The sequence below is a fragment of the Apiospora marii genome (genome assembly GCF_038362585.1).
Source record: "Apiospora marii strain CBS 49790 chromosome Unknown utg000005l_segment0_segment0, whole genome shotgun sequence".
Classification (NCBI taxonomy): domain Eukaryota; kingdom Fungi; phylum Ascomycota; class Sordariomycetes; order Amphisphaeriales; family Apiosporaceae; genus Apiospora; species Apiospora marii.
Window position 1 is genome coordinate 4,996,260 of NW_027117377.1, and position 23,032 is coordinate 5,019,291.

At 52.7% G+C, this 23,032-nt stretch overlaps 5 protein-coding genes across 5 annotated transcripts; 2 read left to right on the forward strand and 3 right to left on the reverse strand.

Moving 5' to 3' along the window:
• Positions 1-1,314: 1,314 nt before the first annotated feature.
• PG985_009428 (uncharacterized protein) lies at positions 1,315-14,055 on the forward strand (the record flags this gene model as incomplete). The annotated part of the gene is made up of 8 exons (XM_066829196.1): positions 1,315-1,362; positions 1,452-9,291; positions 9,401-9,460; positions 9,523-9,957; positions 10,010-10,716; positions 10,779-13,491; positions 13,560-13,904; positions 13,961-14,055. The coding sequence occupies 8 exons, from the start codon at positions 1,315-1,317 to the stop codon at positions 14,053-14,055; spliced, it is 12,243 nt and encodes a 4,080-aa protein (XP_066684108.1).
• A 1,094-nt stretch (positions 14,056-15,149) lies between these two features.
• PG985_009429 (chromosome transmission fidelity protein 8) lies at positions 15,150-15,653 on the reverse strand (the record flags this gene model as incomplete). Its single annotated transcript, XM_066829197.1, has 1 exon — positions 15,150-15,653. The coding sequence occupies one exon, from the start codon at positions 15,651-15,653 to the stop codon at positions 15,150-15,152; it is 504 nt and encodes a 167-aa protein (XP_066684109.1).
• A 422-nt stretch (positions 15,654-16,075) lies between these two features.
• Positions 16,076-17,430, forward strand: PG985_009430 (40S ribosomal eS6 domain-containing protein; the record flags this gene model as incomplete). The annotated part of the gene is made up of 4 exons (XM_066829198.1): positions 16,076-16,324; positions 16,511-16,873; positions 17,036-17,203; positions 17,266-17,430. Coding segments are annotated over 4 exons (876 nt in total), but the record flags the coding sequence as incomplete, so codon positions are not given.
• A 1,249-nt stretch (positions 17,431-18,679) lies between these two features.
• PG985_009431 (ribose-phosphate pyrophosphokinase 3) lies at positions 18,680-20,040 on the reverse strand (the record flags this gene model as incomplete). The annotated part of the gene is made up of 3 exons (XM_066829199.1): positions 18,680-19,109; positions 19,258-19,722; positions 19,964-20,040. 3 exons carry the CDS (start codon positions 20,038-20,040, stop codon positions 18,680-18,682), a joined length of 972 nt encoding a protein of 323 aa, XP_066684111.1.
• Positions 20,041-21,377: 1,337 nt separating this feature from the next.
• Positions 21,378-21,938, reverse strand: PG985_009432 (uncharacterized protein; the record flags this gene model as incomplete). Its single annotated transcript, XM_066829200.1, has 2 exons — positions 21,378-21,601; positions 21,737-21,938. 2 exons carry the CDS (start codon positions 21,936-21,938, stop codon positions 21,378-21,380), a joined length of 426 nt encoding a protein of 141 aa, XP_066684112.1.
• Between the last annotated feature and the right edge of the window lie 1,094 nt (positions 21,939-23,032).

Genomic DNA, 23,032 nt, shown 5'->3' on the forward strand with positions numbered 1-23,032 from the left:
GCCATCGAGTGAACGGATCAATTACCAACCACCTGAGCATACCTACGGCAAAATAGACCGGGAGCACATGCGCCAATACACTGCACCAAACAAAACTCATGTACGGAAATTTCTTACTATGTGTGCTTTCGTAGCAAATGCGGGCGATCATGAACAAATCAATGAAAGAAAGATGCAGCTTGAGGTGGATGCAAAGTGCCCTTGCGCTGACATGGTTTTAAGTTCATCTAAGTTGAGCTCAATCGACCCCTCCAAGGTGTTTGAGACAGTTGGCTGCTCTGCTGCTGCTACCCAACCCGCCTCCAACCAGCCGACCAACCTGGGAGGGACCTTCCAGTAATCCATTATTGAGAGCCGCGCGTGTTGATTCGAAGCCTGGCGCTGGCGGTACTTTATTACCTGCCTGCACCGGATTTATTGGTCGGTAAGGCGTAGGTACCTTATGATGTACCTACCTAGACTGGGCCCAAGCTCCCTCCCCGCCTCTGCCGTTCCTTCCTAACAGTGCAGCTTTAAGCAGCATTTGTGACGCATGTGTTTTTCGCCGGGTCCACTGTGGAAGCGAATCGACTGGCCGGACTCTAAGGTTAGACATTTGATTTGTACCTGCCAAAGCAAACCTCTCTCTCACCACAGGACTGCCTGGTCCGTTTTCTACTTCACCATACCCTCCTCTCCGTATCCCAAACACCATCCCCTCTTGTCGACTGTGAAAGGTCATACACCACATTGCATTGCGGCTTCGGACTTTTTGTGCCAGAAGCTTCGCATCACATATGACCCTGCTCGCCTTGGTAGCAGCAACTCTACTGTAAGCTCCCCGGAAAAAACGAAGGCCTGGCGACCTGCACCTCCGCCTAGTCCTGAGCATTTCTGAAGCTTCAGCCTGCCCGCCTCGGTGTTCATACTCGCACTTCGATCACATTTCCCTCCCCCACCAATACCATACACATTGTCGCCACGATAACTCGCACCCCCTCATCCCTCCAACTCGATCACCCGACGACGAACGGTCTTTTGTTCCCGAGCCACTTTGACGTCACTGCCGAACCATCACCCGACAGTCAGCCCAACTCTCGCAAGGCTGAACAAGTAGCCCAGGACAGAACCTAGGGAATATTCGGTTACTTGACGCATCTTGTATCGCCCCGACCCCGCCTCGACTTCCACGACTTGAGAAGCCAACTTCCGAAGGGATCCTGGATGCTCTATTGCGGGGACCTCAGCAATTGTTACTCGGTGCTCGACCTTACGTAGGTGGAGGGGGAGAACTGTTAAACCTTCTCATGCGGCACCGCCGCCCCGGCCTTCACCATGGGAAAGATCGCGAAGACCATCCAGCCCAAGCACAAGGAGACCTTGGTGAGTCAAACTTATCTTGAAATTGACATCTCCACCCTAGGAGATGTCCATGCTATGTTGTCGCCTTACTAACATTGACCACGCGCCAGACTCCTTGGCTTCAGGACTTTGTCCAAACCGCAACCGATACGCCGTTACCGAAGCTGCCCCAGTATCTATCATCCTTTCCGACCAGATGGCCCTTCCCCAGAGGTGATCTCTACCACTGGATACCGCTGCTAAATCGATTCGACGACGTCCTCGAGTCCTTCTGCTCAGTCTATAAGCTCAAGGATGGACCCCAATCCCGAGACTTCGGCTGCGACATTCTGCTCAGCGCGAACTCCACAAGTAAAGATGGCGCCGCAATGTGGGACATGTCCAAGCTGGCTGAGCTGGGCTTTAAGGAAGATGGCGATAGCTCTTTGATCGTTGCCATTCTCAAGTTTACCCAAATGTTGCTTGATCACTGCGGAAACAGAAGCATTTATGCCAGCAGCTCCCACCTGAACGACCTGCTCAACAGCACTGATTTCAACATCATTTGCGCCACTCTTCGCGTTGGTGTCGAACTTGCACAACGGTATCAGGCCTCCGTGAAACGAATGAGCCCGACTAGCCGTCAAGTCAACTCGGCACTGCTCACGAACCACTACAACATCGACCTTGACCGTGTCCAGCAGCTTGCTCAGCCGTTCGTCAAGACCCCCATCATCAAGCCTTCGGAACCACAGCCCTTGGCCACACCTATCTCGTCAAGCAAGAAGGGCGGCAGCGGTCTCAAGAACACTGCCTCCATGTATGCGAATGATCTCTGCGCCATTGCGAAACCTAGTACCACGGAATTTTCATCAGGCTCTGGTTCCGACGCACGGTGGAATGGATGGGGCGATGTCAAGGTCTTGTATTATCCTACTGCCACCTCTTCCCTGCCGGCTGAACACTCGGTACCCTCGGAGCGAGCAAACGCATCTCAACCGTCGACGCCTACCCCGTTGCGTAGGAGCAACACGTCGAGCGGTCCTCATTCCACTCCCCGCGCTGGTAGGCAGCCTGCGGCAGATGATAGTCCGTCTCCCAGTGCGCGCTCTCCCGCACTTGGTAACCACGAGTATGCCACTCCAGGTCAGAAGTCGTTGGATATTCCCCAGTCAACCGTTGTATCGACGCCAATCTACAAACTTCTCGAACGGATCCCATCTGATCTGTCCAAGGATACGAGGTATGAGTTCCTCAACCGCCTGCGAATAGCAAAAGCTTTGACAGGGTCCGTTGAGGCGCGACAGGGTGCCCTCAAGGCTCGGCTATTAGCCATACAGAATTTGGCATACATACATTTTGAGGCCCCCTTCACCGAGAAAGTCCTCAAGCACGACCACGATGAGCCACGCCGTTTCCAGTTGGTGTATCAACTTGCCGAACTTATCCACCCATCTCCAGAGGGAACACCGCAGGTACCTACGGGTCTGCAGGCCATCGCGCTCTCTCTCTTGGAGGCCATTTCTGGCTTCCATAGCAAGATTCCTGACATCTTCACTGCGCTGAATGCCACCGTCAACCACGGTGTTCTGCTATACGTAATTAGGAAGGCTGTTGCGGAGATGAAGGTGGACGATGCTGGTGAGCAGTGGACTGATGAGGACGAATGGCGAGACAATCTGTTCTCGCTCACACTGCATATTACTATGGCTATGACGAACAATTCATCGCGTACCACGCCGGAGATTATCTCGGCTGGTCTGCTCGACATTCTCGTTGAAGTTCTTACCATTCGCTCCAATGTTGCTGAGAGGACTCATGCTACTTTGGTGGGCTTTCTTGACAGCCTGATCTACAATGTTCAGACTGCTTTCCAATCTCTCATCCACGCTGATGGGCTGACTGCTGTTACGGACCTCATCACCCATGAAGTGGACGTGGCCTTGAGACTGGTTGCGGAAGGCACAGCAACCCCTGCCGATTGCAGATCGCAGATAGTCGATTATGAGATCCCGTTCTATCAGCAGCAGAACCTGAAGTGGCTGCTCAAGTTCATCCACCACATGATGACGAACGCATTCACGTTTGGGGGTAACACCGACCGGCTTCTTCGCAATCTCGTGGATAAATCTGCATTCTTAGGCTGTATCCGAAAAATCATTATGAACGTGGACAAGTTCGGATCCCTGGTTTGGACTCATGCCGTTACAATTGTGACAGATTTCCTTAACAACGACCCCACGAGTTTCTCAGCCCTTTCTGAAGCCAACCTCATACAATGCTTCCTTGAGGCCTTGACTGGGCGAACTGTCACCTTTGAAGCACCAGCCCGCCCCGAAGAGAGCGAAACTACCCAGCCAGAACCTACCACTAGCGATTCTTCAGTACCGGTGCCGGCGCCGGCACCAGTCCCGGCTCCAGCTCCGACGTCGACCAAGGCCGACAATCGACCCCACCCTCCTACGCGGGAGGTGCTGGAAACCCCTCGAAGTGCGCCAATAGCTCACGGTATACGCCCCTCTGCGGATGCTATCACAGTTATTCCGAGCACCCTTAACGCTATTTCTCTGAATACTAATGGCATGAATATGGTTGAGTCATGTCTCGCGTTTGACAGCTTCTTCGAGATATTCGAGAGCCCTGAGCATGTCCGCGTTATGGCGGGAGATCTGGATATCGCAGCTAACATTGGAACGAGCTTTGATGAATTGGCACGTCATCACCCAGATCTCCGACCCGCCATTTCCAATGCCGTCTTGGATATGATTGCTCGTGTCACGTATCTTGGTGAGGTCAAGTCGAAAGAGCCTGGCTGGGGCTCGAGACTCATCGTGACAGACAGCAACGGCAAGGAGATGGTGGCGGACGCGAGCTTGCTCACTGACCCGGAAGCTGCTGCTGAAAAAGCAGAGAAGGGCAAGCAAAAGGTCGAAGTTACGCCTGCTATCGACGATACAGACATCGAAATGCTTGACGCTGAATCCGTTCTCACCAGAACCTCGCGCGGTAGAAACGAGAACTCCTCGCCTCATAACTCCATCACCCCCTACATTTTTGCGGCAGCCAATTTCCTAGCGAACTACACCACCAACGCGTCGCTGAAGACCCCCTTGATCCAGAGCGGCGCTATCGAGCTCTTGTTGGATTTGTGCACGTCACCTAGTCTTCCGCACGACTTCGGCGAATCTATGGCTGCTCGGTCCCTCTACTCCGTAATTCATACACTGATCGAGCCCGCCCCGGTCGTCGGACTGCCGTCGCTACTGAAACGCACCATGGACGCCATTCACGTTCTGCAACCTATGGTGGATAAGCCGGGGTTCGAGTCATACTTTGCCCCCTTCTTGAAGGATGACTTGAGCCTTTCATCCGACCTGTCCAACGAGGCTCGTCGTGAGATTGCGGGCGGTACTTCGATAGTGAAGGCTCTCCTCAACGCACAATCGCTGATGAGAGTGCTTTACCAATGCTTCCCGTTCTCCAGTCGATCGCAGGCTATTACCCTGCATCCAGTCAACGTATACGACTATTGGGATCGTTTGGTGGAATCGTTGGGCCCGCTCTTGCGCAGCGGTATCTCGCAAGAGATGGCTGTGGCACGCAGCGTCCCGGATGCTTGGAATAAGGGTTCAGGCCCGTCTTCACGCCGCCAAGGAAGTGCCACAGATCAGCTCCTGAACGAAGATGACGAGACCGCTATCTCGGAAGTCTTGGCTTCTGGTACATTACGTATTGGTAGTAACGCAAGTCCAGAGAACGCGCCTTCTCCAAGCGAGCAGTCCACCCCGCGATACCGAAACCACCAGACTTTACGAGTTGTGCTGCAGTCGTTGATGCCCCACACGTATCCTCTTCTACAAACACTCGGCAAAGCGCTTCTTTCTCGACGTGGCGACCGCAGCGTTGAGCGCGACTCCTATCCTCGGTATCGCCATATCAAGCTGGCCCATGGTTTGGCCAAGACGGTTTTGGGCCAGGTGGATCTTTCCGTGATCGACAAGAGTGTTCCCCAGTTCAACTACTGGGTTATCATCCTACACACCGTTTACGAAATGCTTCTGGACCGGAAGTTAGAGGGCAGGCATACTGATCGCCAGGGGGGTGTACAGCTTATTGCACCTGTCCTGGTAGCCTTCAAGCAGCAAGATGGTCTGGAAAAGCTGAACAAACTGTTGCAGATTTGCTCTGAAGAGATCTGCAAAGACCACCCCGAAGGCACTGACACTGCACCATCCAAACTTGCGGTAATTGCCATGAAGAGGATCCTTGAGATATACGCCGTTATAGTCAACGACAAGGTGGTCAATGAATCGCTTGCCCACTTCAGTTTCTTCACGCGTACCGGCGACAGGAGACTCGATACTCCAGTCAGCGCGAATTTGCTGGTTGAGCTGCGAATGACAATTCTACCCGTTGTGCGTGGATTGTGGGAATCGCCTCTTGCTGAGAAGGTTCCAAGCCATATTCTTGCTAAGATTATCGACACCCTCAAGTTGATCTCACGAGGCGACTCGGAGACGAATGCCTACAAACAGGTTGACAAGAATCCACCGCCTCCTCTCCTGAAACTCACTCCCGTCCCTTTTAACTGGACTGCATGCGCGTCCATAGTGTCGCAGCTCAAGGATGCTGGGTTTGAAGAGAGTCTCGCGCAGGAGGCTGCCTTCCGTTCCAACAGCCAGTTCGCGGCAGCCAAAGAGTATTGCGAAGCGCACAAGGCAGGACTCGCCGGATCTTCTAATCCTGTGCCGCCCGAAGAGGCTCCTAAACCAAGTGATCTTGATGAAAACATGCCCCAGTTGGTCGCCCCAGAGGCCGCGCCAGCTCCTTCGGACGAACAAATGGTTCTCGATCTGCCGGCAGACCTTCCTCCTGGTTTGCTAGAAGGGGAGACACTTGGCGACTTCTTGGAGGCGTCAATGCTTGGTCAAGGTGCCGATCAAGGAGGCGCAGCTGGTGTGCCAGCAGCCCCGCAGGCCTCTACCGCGGATGCTTCCTCATCTACAAGCCCGGCCCAGGGCCCCTCTGCGGGCCCCGCGGCTCCAGCAACGGCCAGTCAGGTCACCGTTCCCAAGGACATGCTTGACGCAGAACGCGCCAAACTTCGCAACAAGTTGATAGAAAGATGTCTTGATATCATTAGAGCACACCCAACATCATCTTACGAGGTTTCAGAACTCATCACGGCCGTGGTTTTGCAGCCATCGGCAGATGATTCAGCGAAACAAGATGTCGGCGAAACCCTGGTTAATGCACTGATGTCCTTTGCCGCTGATGATGACCTCAAGTCCAATGGCCGGAGCATCGCAGCCTATGCTCATCTTCTTTCCTTGCTGTTGCAGGACCGAGGATTCTTTACTGTCACCATTGGCTCCCTGAGAGAGTATATCACTGAGTTCTTGCGTTTCTTGCAAGTGCCTGCTCCGTCTACGGAGGAGCTCCCACCCTGGATTCCTTATATCCTGCTCATCTTCGAGATTCTATTGAGCGACGACGAACAACCCCCGGAGGTCCAGTGGAAGCCGCCAACCAGTGAAGATGATCCTGTGGAGCCGTTCGTGTGGCCAGTTCCTGAAAAGATTGTCAACGAGAAAGACAGTGGTACATTGCTCGAAAGCATTCTTGAAATACTACCACGTGTTGGGAAGGACGAGTCTATGGCCATCTCGTTGTTGCGCATCCTCGTTATCCTCACCCGCGATAGGACAACCGCAAAAACGGTCGGCGACAAGAAGAACCTTCAGCGTTTGTTTGTCATGACCAAACAGCTCTCAGGTTTCGGCCCTGCCCGACTGAGCGAGAACCGCATCTCCACATACGTTCTCACAATTTTACGTCATATCATCGAAGACGAAGACATCATTAAGCAGCTGATGAGGAGTGAGATCCGAGCTGTGTTCGATAAGGGTCGGACCGGACAACGTCCTCTTGATGTTTCGGGCTATCTGCGACAACTTTCGCATGTGGCCCTGCGCGACCCGAAACTCTTTGTAGCTGTCACAGACGAGATGGTCAAGCTCCAACGCTGGACTTTTAGCGAGAACGGAGTATCCCCCAGACAACACGTCTTACTCAAGGAGCCAAAGGTGGATGCGACCAAAGATGATGTCACCCCAACTGTCCGGGCGACCGAAGGTCTGTCGATCCAGGATGTAAAACCATCAACTGAGGGGAGCGACAAGCAGGTATTGGACGCGACCAAGCCTGCAGGCCATGACACAAAACGCCCGATTCTCGAGAATCCGGACGGTGTCATTCATTTCCTTCTCTGCGAGCTTCTAAACTACCGCGAGGTAGATGACAAGGAGCCTCCCCGTGACACCAAGGATTCGAAGGACCCTGCGGATTCTACTGCATCCACGTCACAAGCTCCAGGCGAGGCACCCGACACGCAATCGTCTTTGAGCAAGGAGAAGAAGCCCAAAGCGTCGTTCAAGGCAGATGAACATCCTATCTTTATCTACCGATGTTTCCTACTCAGGTGCCTCACTGAGCTTCTTCAGAGCTATAATCGCACCAAAGTCGAGTTCATCAACTTCAAGCGTAGCGCACCGCTGCAGACCAACACCCCTATCAAGCCCCGTACAAGTGTCTTGAACTACCTGCTGACGGATCTCCTCTGTGCTGGTAACATCGATGGCTTGACGGACAGTCTCGCGGATAAGAAAAAGATGGCGACGGCTGCTCAGGCACAGAAGCTTCTCGTGGCTCTTGTGGGTAAGACGATTGAGAAGCCCATCAGTCGTAGCCGCGAGAAGTTTGATTATGATGAAGAGGAGCCTGACCTGCTGTTCGTGCGAAAATTCGTCGTTGACACGATTCTTAAGGCGTACAAGGATGCATACACTTCTAATGAGCCTTTTGATTCAAGATATGGCAAGATGTTGCATTTGTCTACCGTCGTGCAAAGCATGGTGGATGACAAGGAGAAAGACATTGCCGTTGCCTCCCGCAACAACCCTGACCCATCACCAGATCGCTCCCAAGCACAGCTCAGGCGACTGATGTACGAGAAGGGTTATCTCGCAGCCCTCAACTCGTCGCTCGCAGACATCGACCTAGCGTTCCCTCCCGTCAAAAAGACCATCAAGTCTGTTCTTCGTGTCCTACGGACTCTCACCCATACGGCTATCCAGCTTAGCCATGCCAACATCCTCCCAGCTGCATCAAGCCTGGAAGATGTTGAGGATGACATTGCATCTGCCACCTCACTATCTGACATGGATGATGACCGCGAAGAGACACCAGATCTGTACAGAAACTCTGCACTAGGCATGATGGAACCTGGCCGGGACATGGAAGAAGATTACTCTGATGGCTCAGAGGATGGTATGTTTGATTATGTCACTCTGCTTTTATGTGCATTGATGCTCACTATGCCCACAGACGACGAAGAGATGTACGACGACGAATACGACGACGAGATGGAGTACGACGACAACCCATCCCTCGACGGGGAAGACAATGTCAGCGATGAAGACGAGGACGTGGAAGGTATGGGACCTATCGAGGGTCTACCTGGAGATCTTGCCGTCGTCGACGTTACCATGGAGGAGGAGGATGACGAAGACGAAGACGATGAGATGGATGACTCCGACGACGACATGAGCGAAGACGACGACGACATGGACTCCGAGGATATGGGCGACATCGAAGACCGCATCCATATTGTGGATGACGATGGAAACCCCGTCGAGGATGACGGTGCTTCAGGTTGGGAAAGTGAAACCGACGAAGAAGCGAATGACGGCGAGGAAGATGACGACGTTGATATTGACTACGAAGGTGAAGCCCAGGACCTCGAGGAAGCGCAAATTCATGGCCTCGATGATGTTGGCGGTATTGTCGGCGGGCGCCTTGGCCACATGCTGCAGCACCACATGGGAGAAGGCCATGACGAGGACTACGACGGTCATGATGAAATCCACAACATTGGTAACAACTATGGCGATGAAGACGAGGATGAAGATGGTACGTGCCCCTTGAAACATCAAACGTTGACATTGTTACCCCAAATTAGAGGTTTCCATCTCGCAAGAACAAATGCCGATTTGCCAGCACGAATACTAACTTCAAACAGAAGATGAGGATGACGAGGATGAAATGGACGAGGATGACTACGGCTTCGACGAATTTCCCAGTAAGTAACAACCATCTACATCCACCACGCCTCCCAACGATGTGCTGACTCCGAATTCACAGATGACCCTCCGCCTCATGGAGTCTTCCCCGGTATGGGCGGTCTGGATACTCTGGTCCTCGAACAGCATGGTGGAGAGTTCTTCTCTGGACCACGTCACCGCCATGGATTACGGGATCACTTCCCCCCTCTTCCCTTCCTCATGGGCCGAGACCACATGGCATCTCTGGGTGGTATGTCTATTTCCACATCGATTAACTTGCTCTCGCCTCGTGTCGCTGATTCATCATCCCATTTAGATACGCGCAATCCTAACCGCCCTAACGGCAACGAAGATGGACTCAACCCTCTTCTGCGTCGCTCGAACGACATTGGTCGAGATGCGTCCCCACGGCCTCCGAATCCAAGCCGATTGATTCGTCTTCTCGGTGCTGGCCGAGGCGATAGTCCTATCTCATTCATCAATGAACTCTTGTCTTCAACACTCGGGCGTCATGGTAACCATGCCCTGCAATTTTCAATCACAAGCCAGGGCCCTGGGGGGAGAAGTTCAAGAGTTGTCCTTACCTCTGCCCCATCAACTCCGAGGATCCGAAGGTCGCCGAGAGACCTACAACGAACCGTCTCATGCCGCAATGTTCTCGACCGACACCACCAGCGACAGATGGATGGATGAGGCGAAGATGATTTTTGGCACCTCGATCCATGACAAAGCCACCCGGCTCCAGTTCGCGGTGCTCTCTTACCTTATCCCTCCTGCCATTGAAGCTGAAAAGGAGAACAAGAAGAGAGAGGCTGAGGCGAAACGCAGGCTCGAGGAAGAACGCAAGAAGCGAGAAGAAGAGGAGCGTAAGGCTAGAGAAGCGAGAGAGGCTCAGGAAGCTGAGGAGAGGGCCGCAAGAGAGAAGGCCGAGGCTGAAGAACGCGAACGAGCCGAAGCAGCTGCAGCAGAACTTGCTGCACAGGCAGCAACAGAGGCCACCGAAGAAAACGAGACCTCCCACACGGATGATGCTATGGAGGGTGTTGAATCTACGGGCGACTCTCCAGCCGAGGCCCACGCGGAATCAACGAGTGATCAGCCTCGCGTTCTCACCACCATTCGAGGAGAACAGGTTGATGTGACGGAGTTGGGCATCGACGCGGATTACCTCGATGCACTACCCGAAGAGTTCCGAGAAGAGGTGATTGCCCAGACTATTAGCCAGCGGCGATCTGCTGCCCGGGAGGATGCCCTCGTCGCCAAGGCGAGCAGGGTGAAGTTTTCCAAGAATTCCTTGACGCTCTGCCCGACGATCTTCGTCAAGAAATTGTCCAGCAAGAGAGAGCGGAACAGCGTCGCCGTGATCGTGAGGAGGCCAGAAGACAAAACGCGGCCCCTGGCCACGAGGCCGCTCCACAGGATATGGACCCCGCCAGCATCCTCATGACTTTCCCCCAGGATCTCCGGGAGCAAGTACTCATGGAACAAGGCGCGGATATTATGGATTCTCTGCCACCTGATCTGGCTGCGGAGGCCAGGCGCCTTGTCCGCCACCACGGTGGAGGTGGCCAGCGCGAAATCGTGAATCCCTATGAACCTGGCCGTGAGAACCCGCGTCAAACTGGCGAGGCTGCCGAGGTCATTACCAAACCTCAACGCAAGATTGTGGCTCAGATGCTGGACAAGTCGGGAGTAGCTACGTTGCTGCGTTTGATGTTTATCAATGTCAAAGGTGGATCCCTAGAGGGCTCCTTGCGACACGTCTTCAAGGATATCTGCGAAAACAAGCAAACCCGCCTCGAGGTCATCAGCACCCTACTGCAAATTCTCCAAGATGGCACGACCGACGTTGATGCTGTGGAACGCAGCTTTGCGCAGCTTTCCATCAAGGCCCGACAACCCAAGGCCGACAAAGAAGGCAAAACCCCACAGAGTCTTAAGCGCAGCCTTACGGGTTTGAATACCAACCAGCTTACGCACACCGGATCTGAGACCTCCCCGGTACTCATTGTGCAGCAATGCTTGGACCTTCTTTGCTATCTAGCCGCCGAAGATGTTCACGTCCCAGCTGTATTTCTCACGGAACAGGAAACCGTGGGCTTGACACTAAAACGTACCCTCAGCCGCAAGGGAAAAAGCAAGGAGTCCAAGGTTCACAAGTTCGCCATCAACTCTCTCCTAGCGCTTCTTGACCGTGACCTGGTCGTTGAGAGTTCGTCGATCATGGATGCCCTTTCTCTGGTTCTTAGCAGGATAACCTACCCGTTGCTGAGCCTCGACAAGAAACTGAAGGAAGGCGCTGAAGCCATTAAGGACTTGGAGAAGAAGATCGCAGAGAAGGAGAAGGAGCCTACCAGCGCTCCAACGGCCGAGGGAGAAGAGGCTGCGACGACAAGCAATGATCCCAAGCCTGAGACTTCGGCGGCCCCGGCAGGTGATGACGCATCAGCTACACCAACAGCAGCTCCTGAATCCGAACCTACCAAAACGGACGACCCTACGGCTAAGACGACGCCCGATGACTCTCTTGCAAAACTCCAGGAACGCAAGCAGTTCATCCAGAAGAGGATTAAGACCTATGTCCCGCCTGTAATCCCCGTGCACAACCTCACTCTGATCATCAACATATTCGTGGCACGAGAATGCAGCTCCAAAACCTTCAAGGAGACTCTTTCAGCTATCAAGAACCTTTCCCTCATCCCTGGCGCCATGGGAGTGTTCGGCCAAGAGCTCGCCCGTCAAGCTCGAGTACTTAGTGAGAAGATCGTGGTTCACCTAGACGAGTTGCTGCCTCACATCGAGAAGGCATCTACCGGAACAGAAATCCAGGGGGTTGCTCTGGCCAAGTTTTCGCCCGGTGCTGCTGACCAAAACAAGCTTCTCCGGGTCTTGACAGCATTGGATCATCTCTTTGCCCAGAAGAAGCCCGAATCTTCCGATGATTCGGAGCCCAGCAATGAGACCAAGAAGCAGGACTTGCTCGCCACTCTCTACCGCAACGTCACATTCAATGCCCTGTGGGACAGACTGAGCGCTTGCTTGGGTGCCATCCGCCAAAAGGAAAACCTTATCAATGTGGCTACTATCCTTCTACCGCTCATCGAGGCCTTGATGGTTGTCTGCAAGGACACAACGCCCGAGGCTCTGACGCAAGGCCAGGATGCTTCGGAAATGCTGTTGTCTAGCCCGCCTCCCGAGTCTCACAACATGGCAAGCCTTTTCTTCAAATTCACGGAAGAGCATCGCCGTATCCTGAACGAGCTCGTACGCAACAATCCTTCCCTCATGAAGGGCACCTTCTCGCACCTCGTCAAGAACCCCAAGGTCTTGGAGTTCGACAACAAACGGAACTACTTCAACCGCAGTGTGCACAACCGCAACCAGGTCCCGAACGGACGCAGCTTTGGTACCTTGCAACTTTCCGTTCGTCGCGAACATGTCTTCCACGACTCTTTCAAGTCCCTGTACTTCAAGAGTGGCGATGAGATGAAGTTCGGTAAGCTTAACATTCGTTTCCACAATGAAGAGGGTGTCGATGCCGGTGGCGTCACCCGCGAGTGGTTCCAGGTCCTGTCACGGCAGATGTTCGACCCCAACTATGCCTTATTTGTCCCTGTCTCCAGCGATCGTACCACATTCCACCCGAACAAGCTCAGTGGAATCAACGACGAGCATCTCATGTTCTTCAAGTTCATCGGTCGCGTCATTGGCAAAGCCTTATATGAGAATCGTTTGCTTGACTGTTACTTCAGTCGTGCGGTTTACAAGAGAATCCTCAGCAAGCCTGTCTCGGTCAAGGACATGGAGTCGTTTGACCCCGAGTACTACAAATCACTCGTCTGGATGCTGGAGAACGACATCACTGATATTATCACTGAGTCGTTCGCCGTCGAGGACGACGAATTCGGAGTGACAACGATTGAAGACCTCATCCCCAACGGCCGCGATATCCCTGTCACGGAAGAGAACAAGCACGATTATGTTCGCCTGGTCGTCGAGCACAAGCTGCTCAAGTCGGTCAAGGACCAGATGGAGCATTTCCTGAAGGGTAAGTTGTCCTCTTATTGATCGATTCGATGCAGATGGCAAAGCATACTAACTTTCATTGCCTTCCAGGTTTCCACGAAATCATTCCGGCAGAACTTATTGCCATCTTCAACGAACAGGAGCTCGAGCTCCTCATCTCGGGCCTGCCAGACATCAATGTCGACGACTGGAAGAACAACACCGAGTACCACAACTACTCTCCATCCAGTCAGCAGATCCAATGGTTCTGGCGCGCAGTCAGATCCTTCGACAAGGAAGAGCTGGCCAAGCTGTTGCAGTTCGTCACGGGCACAAGTAAAGTACCCCTCAACGGCTTCAAAGAGCTCGAGGGAATGAACGGCATCAACCGATTCAACATTCACCGTGACTATGGCAACAAGGAGAGACTTCCCAGCTCGCATACCTGCTTTAACCGTAAGTGTACTCATCCACCCTTCCACTTGATGCCCCGGCTAACCTCTCCTGAACAGAACTTGACCTCCCCGAGTACGAGAGCTACGATACTCTCCGAGCACAAGTCCTCAAGGCCATCACAGCTGGAAGCGACTACTTTGGATTTGCCTAAGTGGATGAGATGCGTTGTCCCGCATTGTCTACGGTGGCCTTTGGCCGTGGCAGCACCAGAAGCGCATGATAATGATGTATTGTTTTGTACGACATAGTAGATTCGGGGAAACAGGAGGCGCCGACGAGCAGCATACCCTTGGTACTGGCTTCTTTCTTTCTTCTGAGCATTTTCATAAGCCAGGGGGTACAGACGCGAGCATTCGATAGGCCGACCACGCCGGCGGAGTGCAGGCCGCTCGACGTTGGTCAACATTGCAGCTTGGCAGCTTTCATCCCTTGGTTCTCGCAATTTGCATCATGTAGATGAGGGTTGTTTACCCCTCCCCAGATAGGCATGATTATAGTTTCGCAATAGAGGCGAATGCATTCCCTACTCTTCAATTGCCTCTCAGTGCTATGTGTGAAGTGTTTTGTCGTAGATTGACCGCTCGTAACTAGCAGTATAGAATAATACTGTTCGTGTGATGATCAACATGGCATGTGTCCTCCTGATTGGCATTTTAACAGGTGGTTGGGACTGGGCAAGCCCCTGCGAGAATGAACCGGTGAAGTCTCGGGAATAAGTAGTTTGGAAACCATCAAGGCAGGTGCGGTCATGGTATGGAGAAGGTACGGTTTTACTCCTGCAGCCGCCAAGACGAAGTTATCGTATTTGTTTGGTGACCCCCATATGTGCCCGCGCTGATACTTTCATTTGTTTCCAATTGATATTCGATGAGCTGTGTGGATAATTCATCATCACTCGATAAGCACTGTTGCGGGACTCGCGGCTCTATGAGGATTGCTGGGCTATGACTTCAGGAGCCAGGTGGAATAAATCTCACAAAAAAACCCCGATTTCTGGACATGGACAAGTTCTCACGGTTCTCATATACACCTATGTTTGAGTGCCATTAACTTGATGGCTCTTTCTGCTATCCGGCCCGGATTACCTGTTCGCCTTCATGGCTTTCCTCCATTTCACCAGCGGCGGCAAGAGACTCGGGCATCAGGAAGCGTCCACGTGAAAGGCTATAGGCTTATCACAAGTGATGCCCGTGGCGTACTAGCTTATGATCTCGAGAGGCCTCCATGATATGAACTGTGCAACTCTCATTGAGTGCCAACAGGTTCGGGTCGTGATGAGAAGACTAGCTTGTACTTAATAATCTCCACGATCTCGAGATCCTCCGTAGACGAGTCATCTGCTGTGGCTGTTGGTTTTGATGCAAGATCGCCTGTCATTTCCGTGTCCCCTGCAGCTACGCCAGCTGACCGTTTACGGATGACGGCTATGGCCCGGGGAAGCTTCTTGACCTCGCCCGTCATGCGCTGATGCTGGCCCACGTACATGTGCACCCGCTTCATCCAGGCGGTGCTACTGGGGTCCAGGGCGTTGGGGTTGTAGTCCGGGAACCAGATACGCCCGATGGGGATCTCGGGGGCGTTGTTGTTGTCGTCGTCGTCTTCGGCACCCGCATGATGCGGCAGGTTGATGGTGCCCTGCAGCTCCAGCAGTGCCAGGCCCGACGGGGTCTGGATCAGGGGCGGCAACGGATTGGCGACGGAAGCCTCAGTGTTGGCGGGCCGCCGTGGGTAGAGCTGGACGGAGGCCATGGCATCTCACGTCACCACACAACTGGAGAGCGCGGGAATGTGGATATGAGGGAAGGATTCACGTATGTATAATCACATGTCCTGGTTGCTTGACTTGATCGGGCCTGGAACGCGCTCGCGTGCCCCATTTAGCCAATGAAGTTAGCCCCGTACGGGAGACTGGCAGACTGGAGCTCCCTGATGCTTAAGGCTTAAGATGCCTTTATCGATTCGCTAGTGGCCGATAACGATAATGCTTTCGCTAAGCACCTGTTTTGCTGCTGGCTGCACGTATGGACTGCATTGAGTCCGTGCACCAAGCCCTAGATACGTACCTTTTTCTCCCTCCATCAGCACGGACCGGAAAAAGCTGGCCCAATCTAATCGGCCAATTTTCCCACACAATTGCTGCGAGTAGGGGAAAATTGCAAAGCCCAGTAGCACCCGCACCCTGCCCACACCCACTTTGTCAATTTCTGTGTGTATTGCTCTGGTCACGATCTTTTTCTTTTCGACCTCCGAAATCTTTCCTCGATCGTACTAACCCCCCCGACCAGCCCAGCTTCTTTCGAGTCGACTCGCCCACATCGACCGCCAACATGAAGTTGAACATCTCCTACCCTGCCAATGGCAGCCAGAAGCTCATCGAGATTGAGGATGAGAGAAAGCTCCGTGACTTCATGGAGAAGCGCGTACGTCCGACCTCGAAATTTCTCTCTACGAAGCCGCGTTATTGGTGCTGGGTGATGGATCTCGAGATGGACGAAATATTTTTTCACAACTATTTCTGCCGAACCGAACTTCAGACATACACACCATCAATAACAGGCTGGCCCTTGTGCTCGACGACACGTTACTGACTTTGATGGCTTTGATAGATGGGCGCTGAAGTCCCCGGTGACAACCTCGGCGACGAGTTCAAGGGCTACATCTTCCGCATCACCGGTGGAAACGACAAGCAGGGTTTCCCCATGAAGCAGGGTGTCATGCACCCTACCCGTGTCCGACTTCTGCTGTCCGAGGGCCACTCTTGCTACCGCCCCCGCCGCACCGGTGAGCGCAAGCGCAAGTCCGTCCGTGGCTGCATCGTCGGCATGGACCTGTCCGTCCTCGCTCTCTCCATCGTCAAGCAGGGAGACAACGACATCCCCGGCGTTACCGACGTCGTCCACCCCAAGCGCCTCGGTCCCAAGCGCGCCACCAAGATTCGCCGATTCTTCTCCCTCAGCAAGGATGACGATGTAAGTTGCCAACGCATCGTCGTCGCCTGCCCGGTCGTTGTTGCTGCAGCTGGTTGAACTTTCGAAGTTCTTGGCCTCTGCACTGTATACCACCGGGTAGAGACTGAGATGTAGGAAGTCCAGTAAAACATGACAGCAATACTAATTGCGCAACACAAATAGGTCCGCAAGTACGTCATCCGACGTGAGGTCCAGCCCAAGGGTGAGGGCAAGAAGCCTTACACCAAGGCCCCCAAGATCCAGCGCCTGGTCACTCCCCAGCGCCTGCAGCACAAGCGCCACCGAATCGCCCTGAAGCGCCGCCAGGCCGAGAAGGTCAAGGATGAGGCTGTATGTTGCATCCCAATATCATTATTCGCAAGTTGTAATTTGGCACTAACATACTACTACAGTCCGAGTACGCCGCCATCCTGGCCAAGCGTGTCTCTGAGGCTAAGGCCCAGAAGGCCGAGTCCCGCAAGCGCCGCGCCAGCTCCATGCGCAAGTAAAAACAGCAACCTCGTGCCATAGGCGTTAGGGTTTTTCTTCGGGTGTCTACATAGTACTCCCTCGTGGGCAGCGTACGGTTCTTGCATTCGCCACGTTCGATCGGGAAAGAGACGTTCCTGGCAAATTAGGGAATATTTGTCATTCGGCCTGGCATGGTCTAGTGTTTTCGGGGGTCCTTTCACGATGTTCACGACATGACCACTGGCCCGATGAGAGAGCTAGATAGACGACGAAAGGTGTATTCTCGGCATGAAAAATGGATATGATGATTCCCGGAATAATATCTGCATTTCACTTTTTTCTTTGATGACAACCTCTGTTCCTCAACACTTGTGTCTTGTGTCCCTGCTTTGTGATACAGCTGCAATCATGTCACTGTTGCCTCCAACTGGGCAAATCTTAGACAGTCAAGCGGTACTTCACAGAACACTTTGTCTCTCGTACCCCTCCCTAATGGGATACTTACGAAGCCAGCCAGGATGGAAAAAGCCAAGAGACCCTTTTGTCTTGGGTTCCAAATTTGCATCCACTAAATTGTTGCTGATATGGTGGCCTAGGGATTGGCTGAACGCAATTCATCTTCCACCGCTGCTCCTGACAACTTGAAAGCAGAACAAAGCCCCAAGCACCTCTCGATGCCTTCCATACGCTTCTGCAAAGTTTGCGTTACTAGAAGGGGGATTGTTCCTCTGCGACGGTTATAGCCCACCACTAACACCTGGGTCGAATTTTCACTATAATAACATTGTTTATTCAGAGTAGGATGTCTATATATACGTGCATCTAGAAGTGCGTCGTTCATATCTTGCACCTGAACAGCTATGCATGATTGAATGCAGGTGTTTCTATACCATCCGTTGGGGTGGAACACCTCTCTATGCGAGTGTAATGTGATATCTATCAGTTCAAGACGAGAGAGCCTGGAGAGAAGTGTGCCCGAGAAAGAAAGACTCCTTCCTCCCCCTTTTTTTGTTCTACTTTTCAACACAAAATATGCCAACCTAGGTGATGTTGTTGTATGCCCAGTCAATCAAACCTACCCATGCCGGCCCCCTTGAGCAAAGAGATAGAAAAATGTATGAGGTTTTACCACGTTTTATCGCCATGGAATCACAAGCGAAGTCGTTCCATGTTCAAAACAACTTCAGCCTCCCCTCTTCTAGGTGACTAATCGAAAAACGCATGTCCCCCCCTTTCACCAAAAAACTTACTCCGTTCCTTTCCATATGTGCATGTGTGTAATTCGTATCCCATTATGCCGTTCCCGTCACGTCCCACGACAAGGCAATAAGCCCTTGAACCCCCCTAGCTGCGGCTCTATACAGCCGGGGCATGGTGGAACAAGAAGCTGACGCTCTCGCCATTGTGGGTGCGGCGGATGGCCTCGGCGATGGTGGGGCTGACGTCGATAACGTTGAGCTTCTTGCACCGCTCCTGCTTGTCGCCGAGGGGCACCGTGTTGGTGACGACCACCTTGGACAGGCAGCTGTTGTTGATGATGTTGACGGCCTCGCCGCTGAGGATGCCGTGCGTAACGATGGCCACAACCTCGGCCGCGCCGTTCTCCTTCACCGTCTGCGCCGCCTTGGCCAGCGTGCCGCACGTGTCGGCCATGTCGTCCACCAGGATGGCCACCTTGTCCTTCACGTCGCCGACCAGCACCATGCGACCCACCACGTTGGGTCGCGGGCGCTCCTTGTGGATCAGGGCGAAGCCGCGGTCGAGGCGGTCGGCTATCGAGGTTGCTCTGTTGCGATGGGGTTAGCAAGTTAAGCTCAGATTATCGGCGATCGCTTATATATAAGTCTCCTCCTTTTTTTCTATATGCAATACTTGACGCTTCAACCCCGCCATGTTCGTCGTCGCATTTGACAGGAAAGGGGAATAGCGCTTACCTCTTGGCACCACCGGCATCGGGACTGACAATGACAATGTCCTGGTCGGGGTAGTTTTCCCGGATCCAGCGCAGCACACTGGGCTCGGCGTAGAGGTTGTCAACGGGGACGTTGAAGAAGCCCTGGATCTGGCTGGCGTGCAGGTCCATGGTGATGACGTGGTTGCAGCCGGCGGTCTGCAGCATGTTGGCGATGAGCTTGGCACTGATGGGGGCGCGGCTCTTGTCCTTCTTGTCCTGGCGGGCGTAGGGGAAGTTGGGGATGACGGCGGTGATGCGGCGGGCCGAGGCGGTGCGGCAGGCGTGGATCATAATGAGCAGCTCCATGAGGCCGTCGTTGATGTTGTTGGGGGCCGTCGACTGCAGGATGAAGACATCTTCGTCGCGCACGGATTCTCCGACCGTTACCGAGGTTTCTTGATTGGAGTAGTTGAGGGACATGGTCTTTGCGATCTCAATGCCCAGTCTAGATTGCGGACGGGTTTGTTAGCATTTTCATCTGCTTGCTTGCTCAGTCGTCCCTCTCGCGCCTGGTGCGCTTCTCTGCTTCTTCGGGGCCTGTCTCCATGATAGCTCGGTGCTCTTGGCATCGCGATGCTGCATTACGCATTCCCCCAGTGACGGAGGGTGGTGTGTAACAGGTACTGCGCGGGGCATCCCGACAAAAGACAGGACGGTAGAGGAATTGGGGAACGGTTTCGTCATACCTGTCTGCAACGCTCTTTGCCAGGCTCGGGTGGCTGTTGCCCGTGAGCAGCTTGATTTCGTTGGCCATGTCGCCCATGGTGACCGAAGGAGGAAGAAATTCCACAGAGATTGGCGGTTAGAGGCAATAAAAATAGCTTCGCCTTCCGTCGGAGCTTTGCTTGCTTATTTTTTCGCTCGCTTTTTTTTTTCCTGTCGCTCCTGTGACCCTTTCGGATTTAAAGTAAGAACGCAGTGCAACGGTTCTAGAGTCGTCGCGGGCCCAATCAGATGCGGCCGTGGGGGTTGTCTCGTTTCGCTGTAAGCAGGTCAGAGGGAAGGGAACCATTGGGAAAAGAGCCCTCGTGCGCCGGATGGTTGGACGAACTGCGGGACAGCAGAAGAAGAAACTGACGGTTTGCGGCGGCTTGGATGCGATGCAATCAAGACTGGAAAAAGAGTAGCAAGTAAGTATATAGAAGTCTTTCAGAGCGACGACTTGCACGAGCCAATGAAACAGTCATTCAATTCAAATCGCCGGCGAATTGATATATAATCGGACGTACGCAAGCAACTTTTCTCACCCTCTTTTTTTCCTGGTGGTTCTTGGGACTACCTCAGACTAGTGCGCTTTGGAGGGGCAGCACAGGATGTGACAAGCGATGACGGAACACTGCTGCAGGGCAAAGAGGTAAGACAAGCTCCTTCCGGATAAGAGAGGTAGCAATGCTATTTTTAATTAGCAAAGCAAAAGGAGTTGATGATGGTGAGTTTGGGTTGTCGAAGTGCCAGCAGCTTAGAGCTGTCACGGAAGCTCCTTTGTCAAAGAAAATCTAGGATTCGTCTTGTCATGATGAATGCAATAAACATCTCCAGGCACACAAATGGACGAAAAGTTTGCCGACATGTTCGCTTTTTTTCTCTTTCTTCCTGGTCCCTCTCTCTCCGCCCTGGGCTGGCTGTTGGCCCGTCCGTTTGTACCCTTACTTTTCTCTCGTCTTGGGGCTAGGCCTGGCTAAGACAAGCCATGGTGTGGGGAAGGTGGGGTGCCTTTCCAATTGAGTTGGGCTGCTGGCACGGGCTTGGAGAAAAAGGTTCTCGGCCTTTGCCAGTTCGGCTTGAAAGTTGCAACGCGTCGCCATCAAAGGCGCTTGACAGTGCAAATCCCCAATCGTATCTCGGACCAGTCAAACTTCAGATGAAGCACTCCGTCACTTCTTGTCTTCTGAGCGTTCCCACAATGGTCAACTGCTATGTTCATTGACGAGCTGAAGAGCACTGACATGTAATAGGAATGACATGAAATTGATTTAGAGCAAGATTGATATTTGTTCTTCTGCACTTTCATTGCCTTCGGCCTGTAATATCCACAGTTCAAATGCCCCTAAGCTGTCCCCCTTTCGACTTACACAGCTGCGATGGCGAGAGCGATGCATCTCACGAAGGCGGCCCGTTCTCCACCTGGTTTCCTGTCTTGCTGTCCTTGGCCCATCCCGGCAAGTTTCTGGTGAAGATGTGGGCGACTGGCTGGTTATCGAGCGCCCCCTCCACGATGGGTGCCTTGACGAAGCAAGTACCATCTTCGATCTCCGAATAGATCCCACTGCCGCAGCGGCCACAGAACCGGCGCAGCACAGACTTGCCCGAGTCAGTGTTCTTATCTATTCGGTGGCGTTATGACATGTCAGTATCGTGTCTGTGTGTTCGTATATGAAGGGAAAGGGGGTTGTTGGCTGCTCAGCCAACACGATGAAACTAGCTGGTGTGCAGCCATAGACGAGGGAAGAAATGCCTACCTTCGTATATCTTGAGGTCGTCGCTCCCTTTGGCGACCGTGATGGTGTCCTTCGGGTAGGCCAAGTTCACGGTAAAGGCAGAACCACTGCAGATTTGGCAGTTCTTGCAGCTGCAAGCGACGCATGCCTTGAAGTCGCCCTCGGCCTTGATTTCGACCGTCCCACAGAGACACTTTCCGTGGTTCACCTTGGAAGAGGCCATTGTCGCGTGCTACAACCGTTAATGGAATTGGTATGATCTCAAGAGTGGTTAAGCAGTGGTTCAGTGAACCGCATCACGGAGAATGAGGGGCGGGAGGGGTCTTAATATGAACGAGAGCCTCGGGCCAATGCGTCCATCGGGAAGAAAAGCCCTTGCGTTGACTTTCGTGTATGACAGCATACATGCTTGAGGATACCCCGATCCGTCCAACCCAGAAGCTTAAAGCCGACGGCTCTAGTTTGGCTCTGCCTTGGCCGTGTTACACATCCACAAGCTACCTATCGTGTAATTGACATCGGACGTGGAGGACTGCGCTACAATGAATAACAGGCACGCGTGAGTAACAGAGAGTATTTGTGCTAAACTCATCATTCAACACAGTTCGTGACCCAAAGCCGGAAGCGGCCAATAGGACACGGCGCATGAGTTGTACAAAGTGTTTGCCTAAACTGTAACGGCAGAGTTGCGAAGTTGAGACGACGATGTTTATATAGGTCTGAGTACTACACTTTACCCCCTGAAAGTTTGTCTATTTTTAACCTATCTCATTACATACGGTCCGTTGGTAAAATTATACTAAACGTGTAATTTAATTAAAGTATAGATTTATTTAATTAATAGATTTGATTAAACTATATATTAAGTATAACGTTTAAAGCTCTTTTAAATTAGATATATATATTTTAAAGACTAGATATATCGATTAACGTGTGTATAGTAGTGTTGCGATATAAAATTAAGGCTAGTTTTCATTAAAAGTTAGCATTTAAGAAGTAGACATCGTCTCCATTAATTAATAATCTTTCAAGGGGTTACCTGTATATTAATAACCTTATTTTAACTAAATATATCAAACTGACAGAGATGTATGTAGATATGCCCAGGAGAAGGCTCAATCTCGAGCAGCAAAGATTGATGAGTGTGACGGCACGACGGGTAGTGCTGAGTGGCATCCCACTTCGCGCATCTCCATATAGAACTGGAGACACCCAGATCTTGCCGATCTTGTTTCGATTCTGTTTCATAGACTCCAAAGCCCATATTGGCTGCCGAGGGGACAACTTCTCAAAGACATCGTACGTAGAACAGAGAAT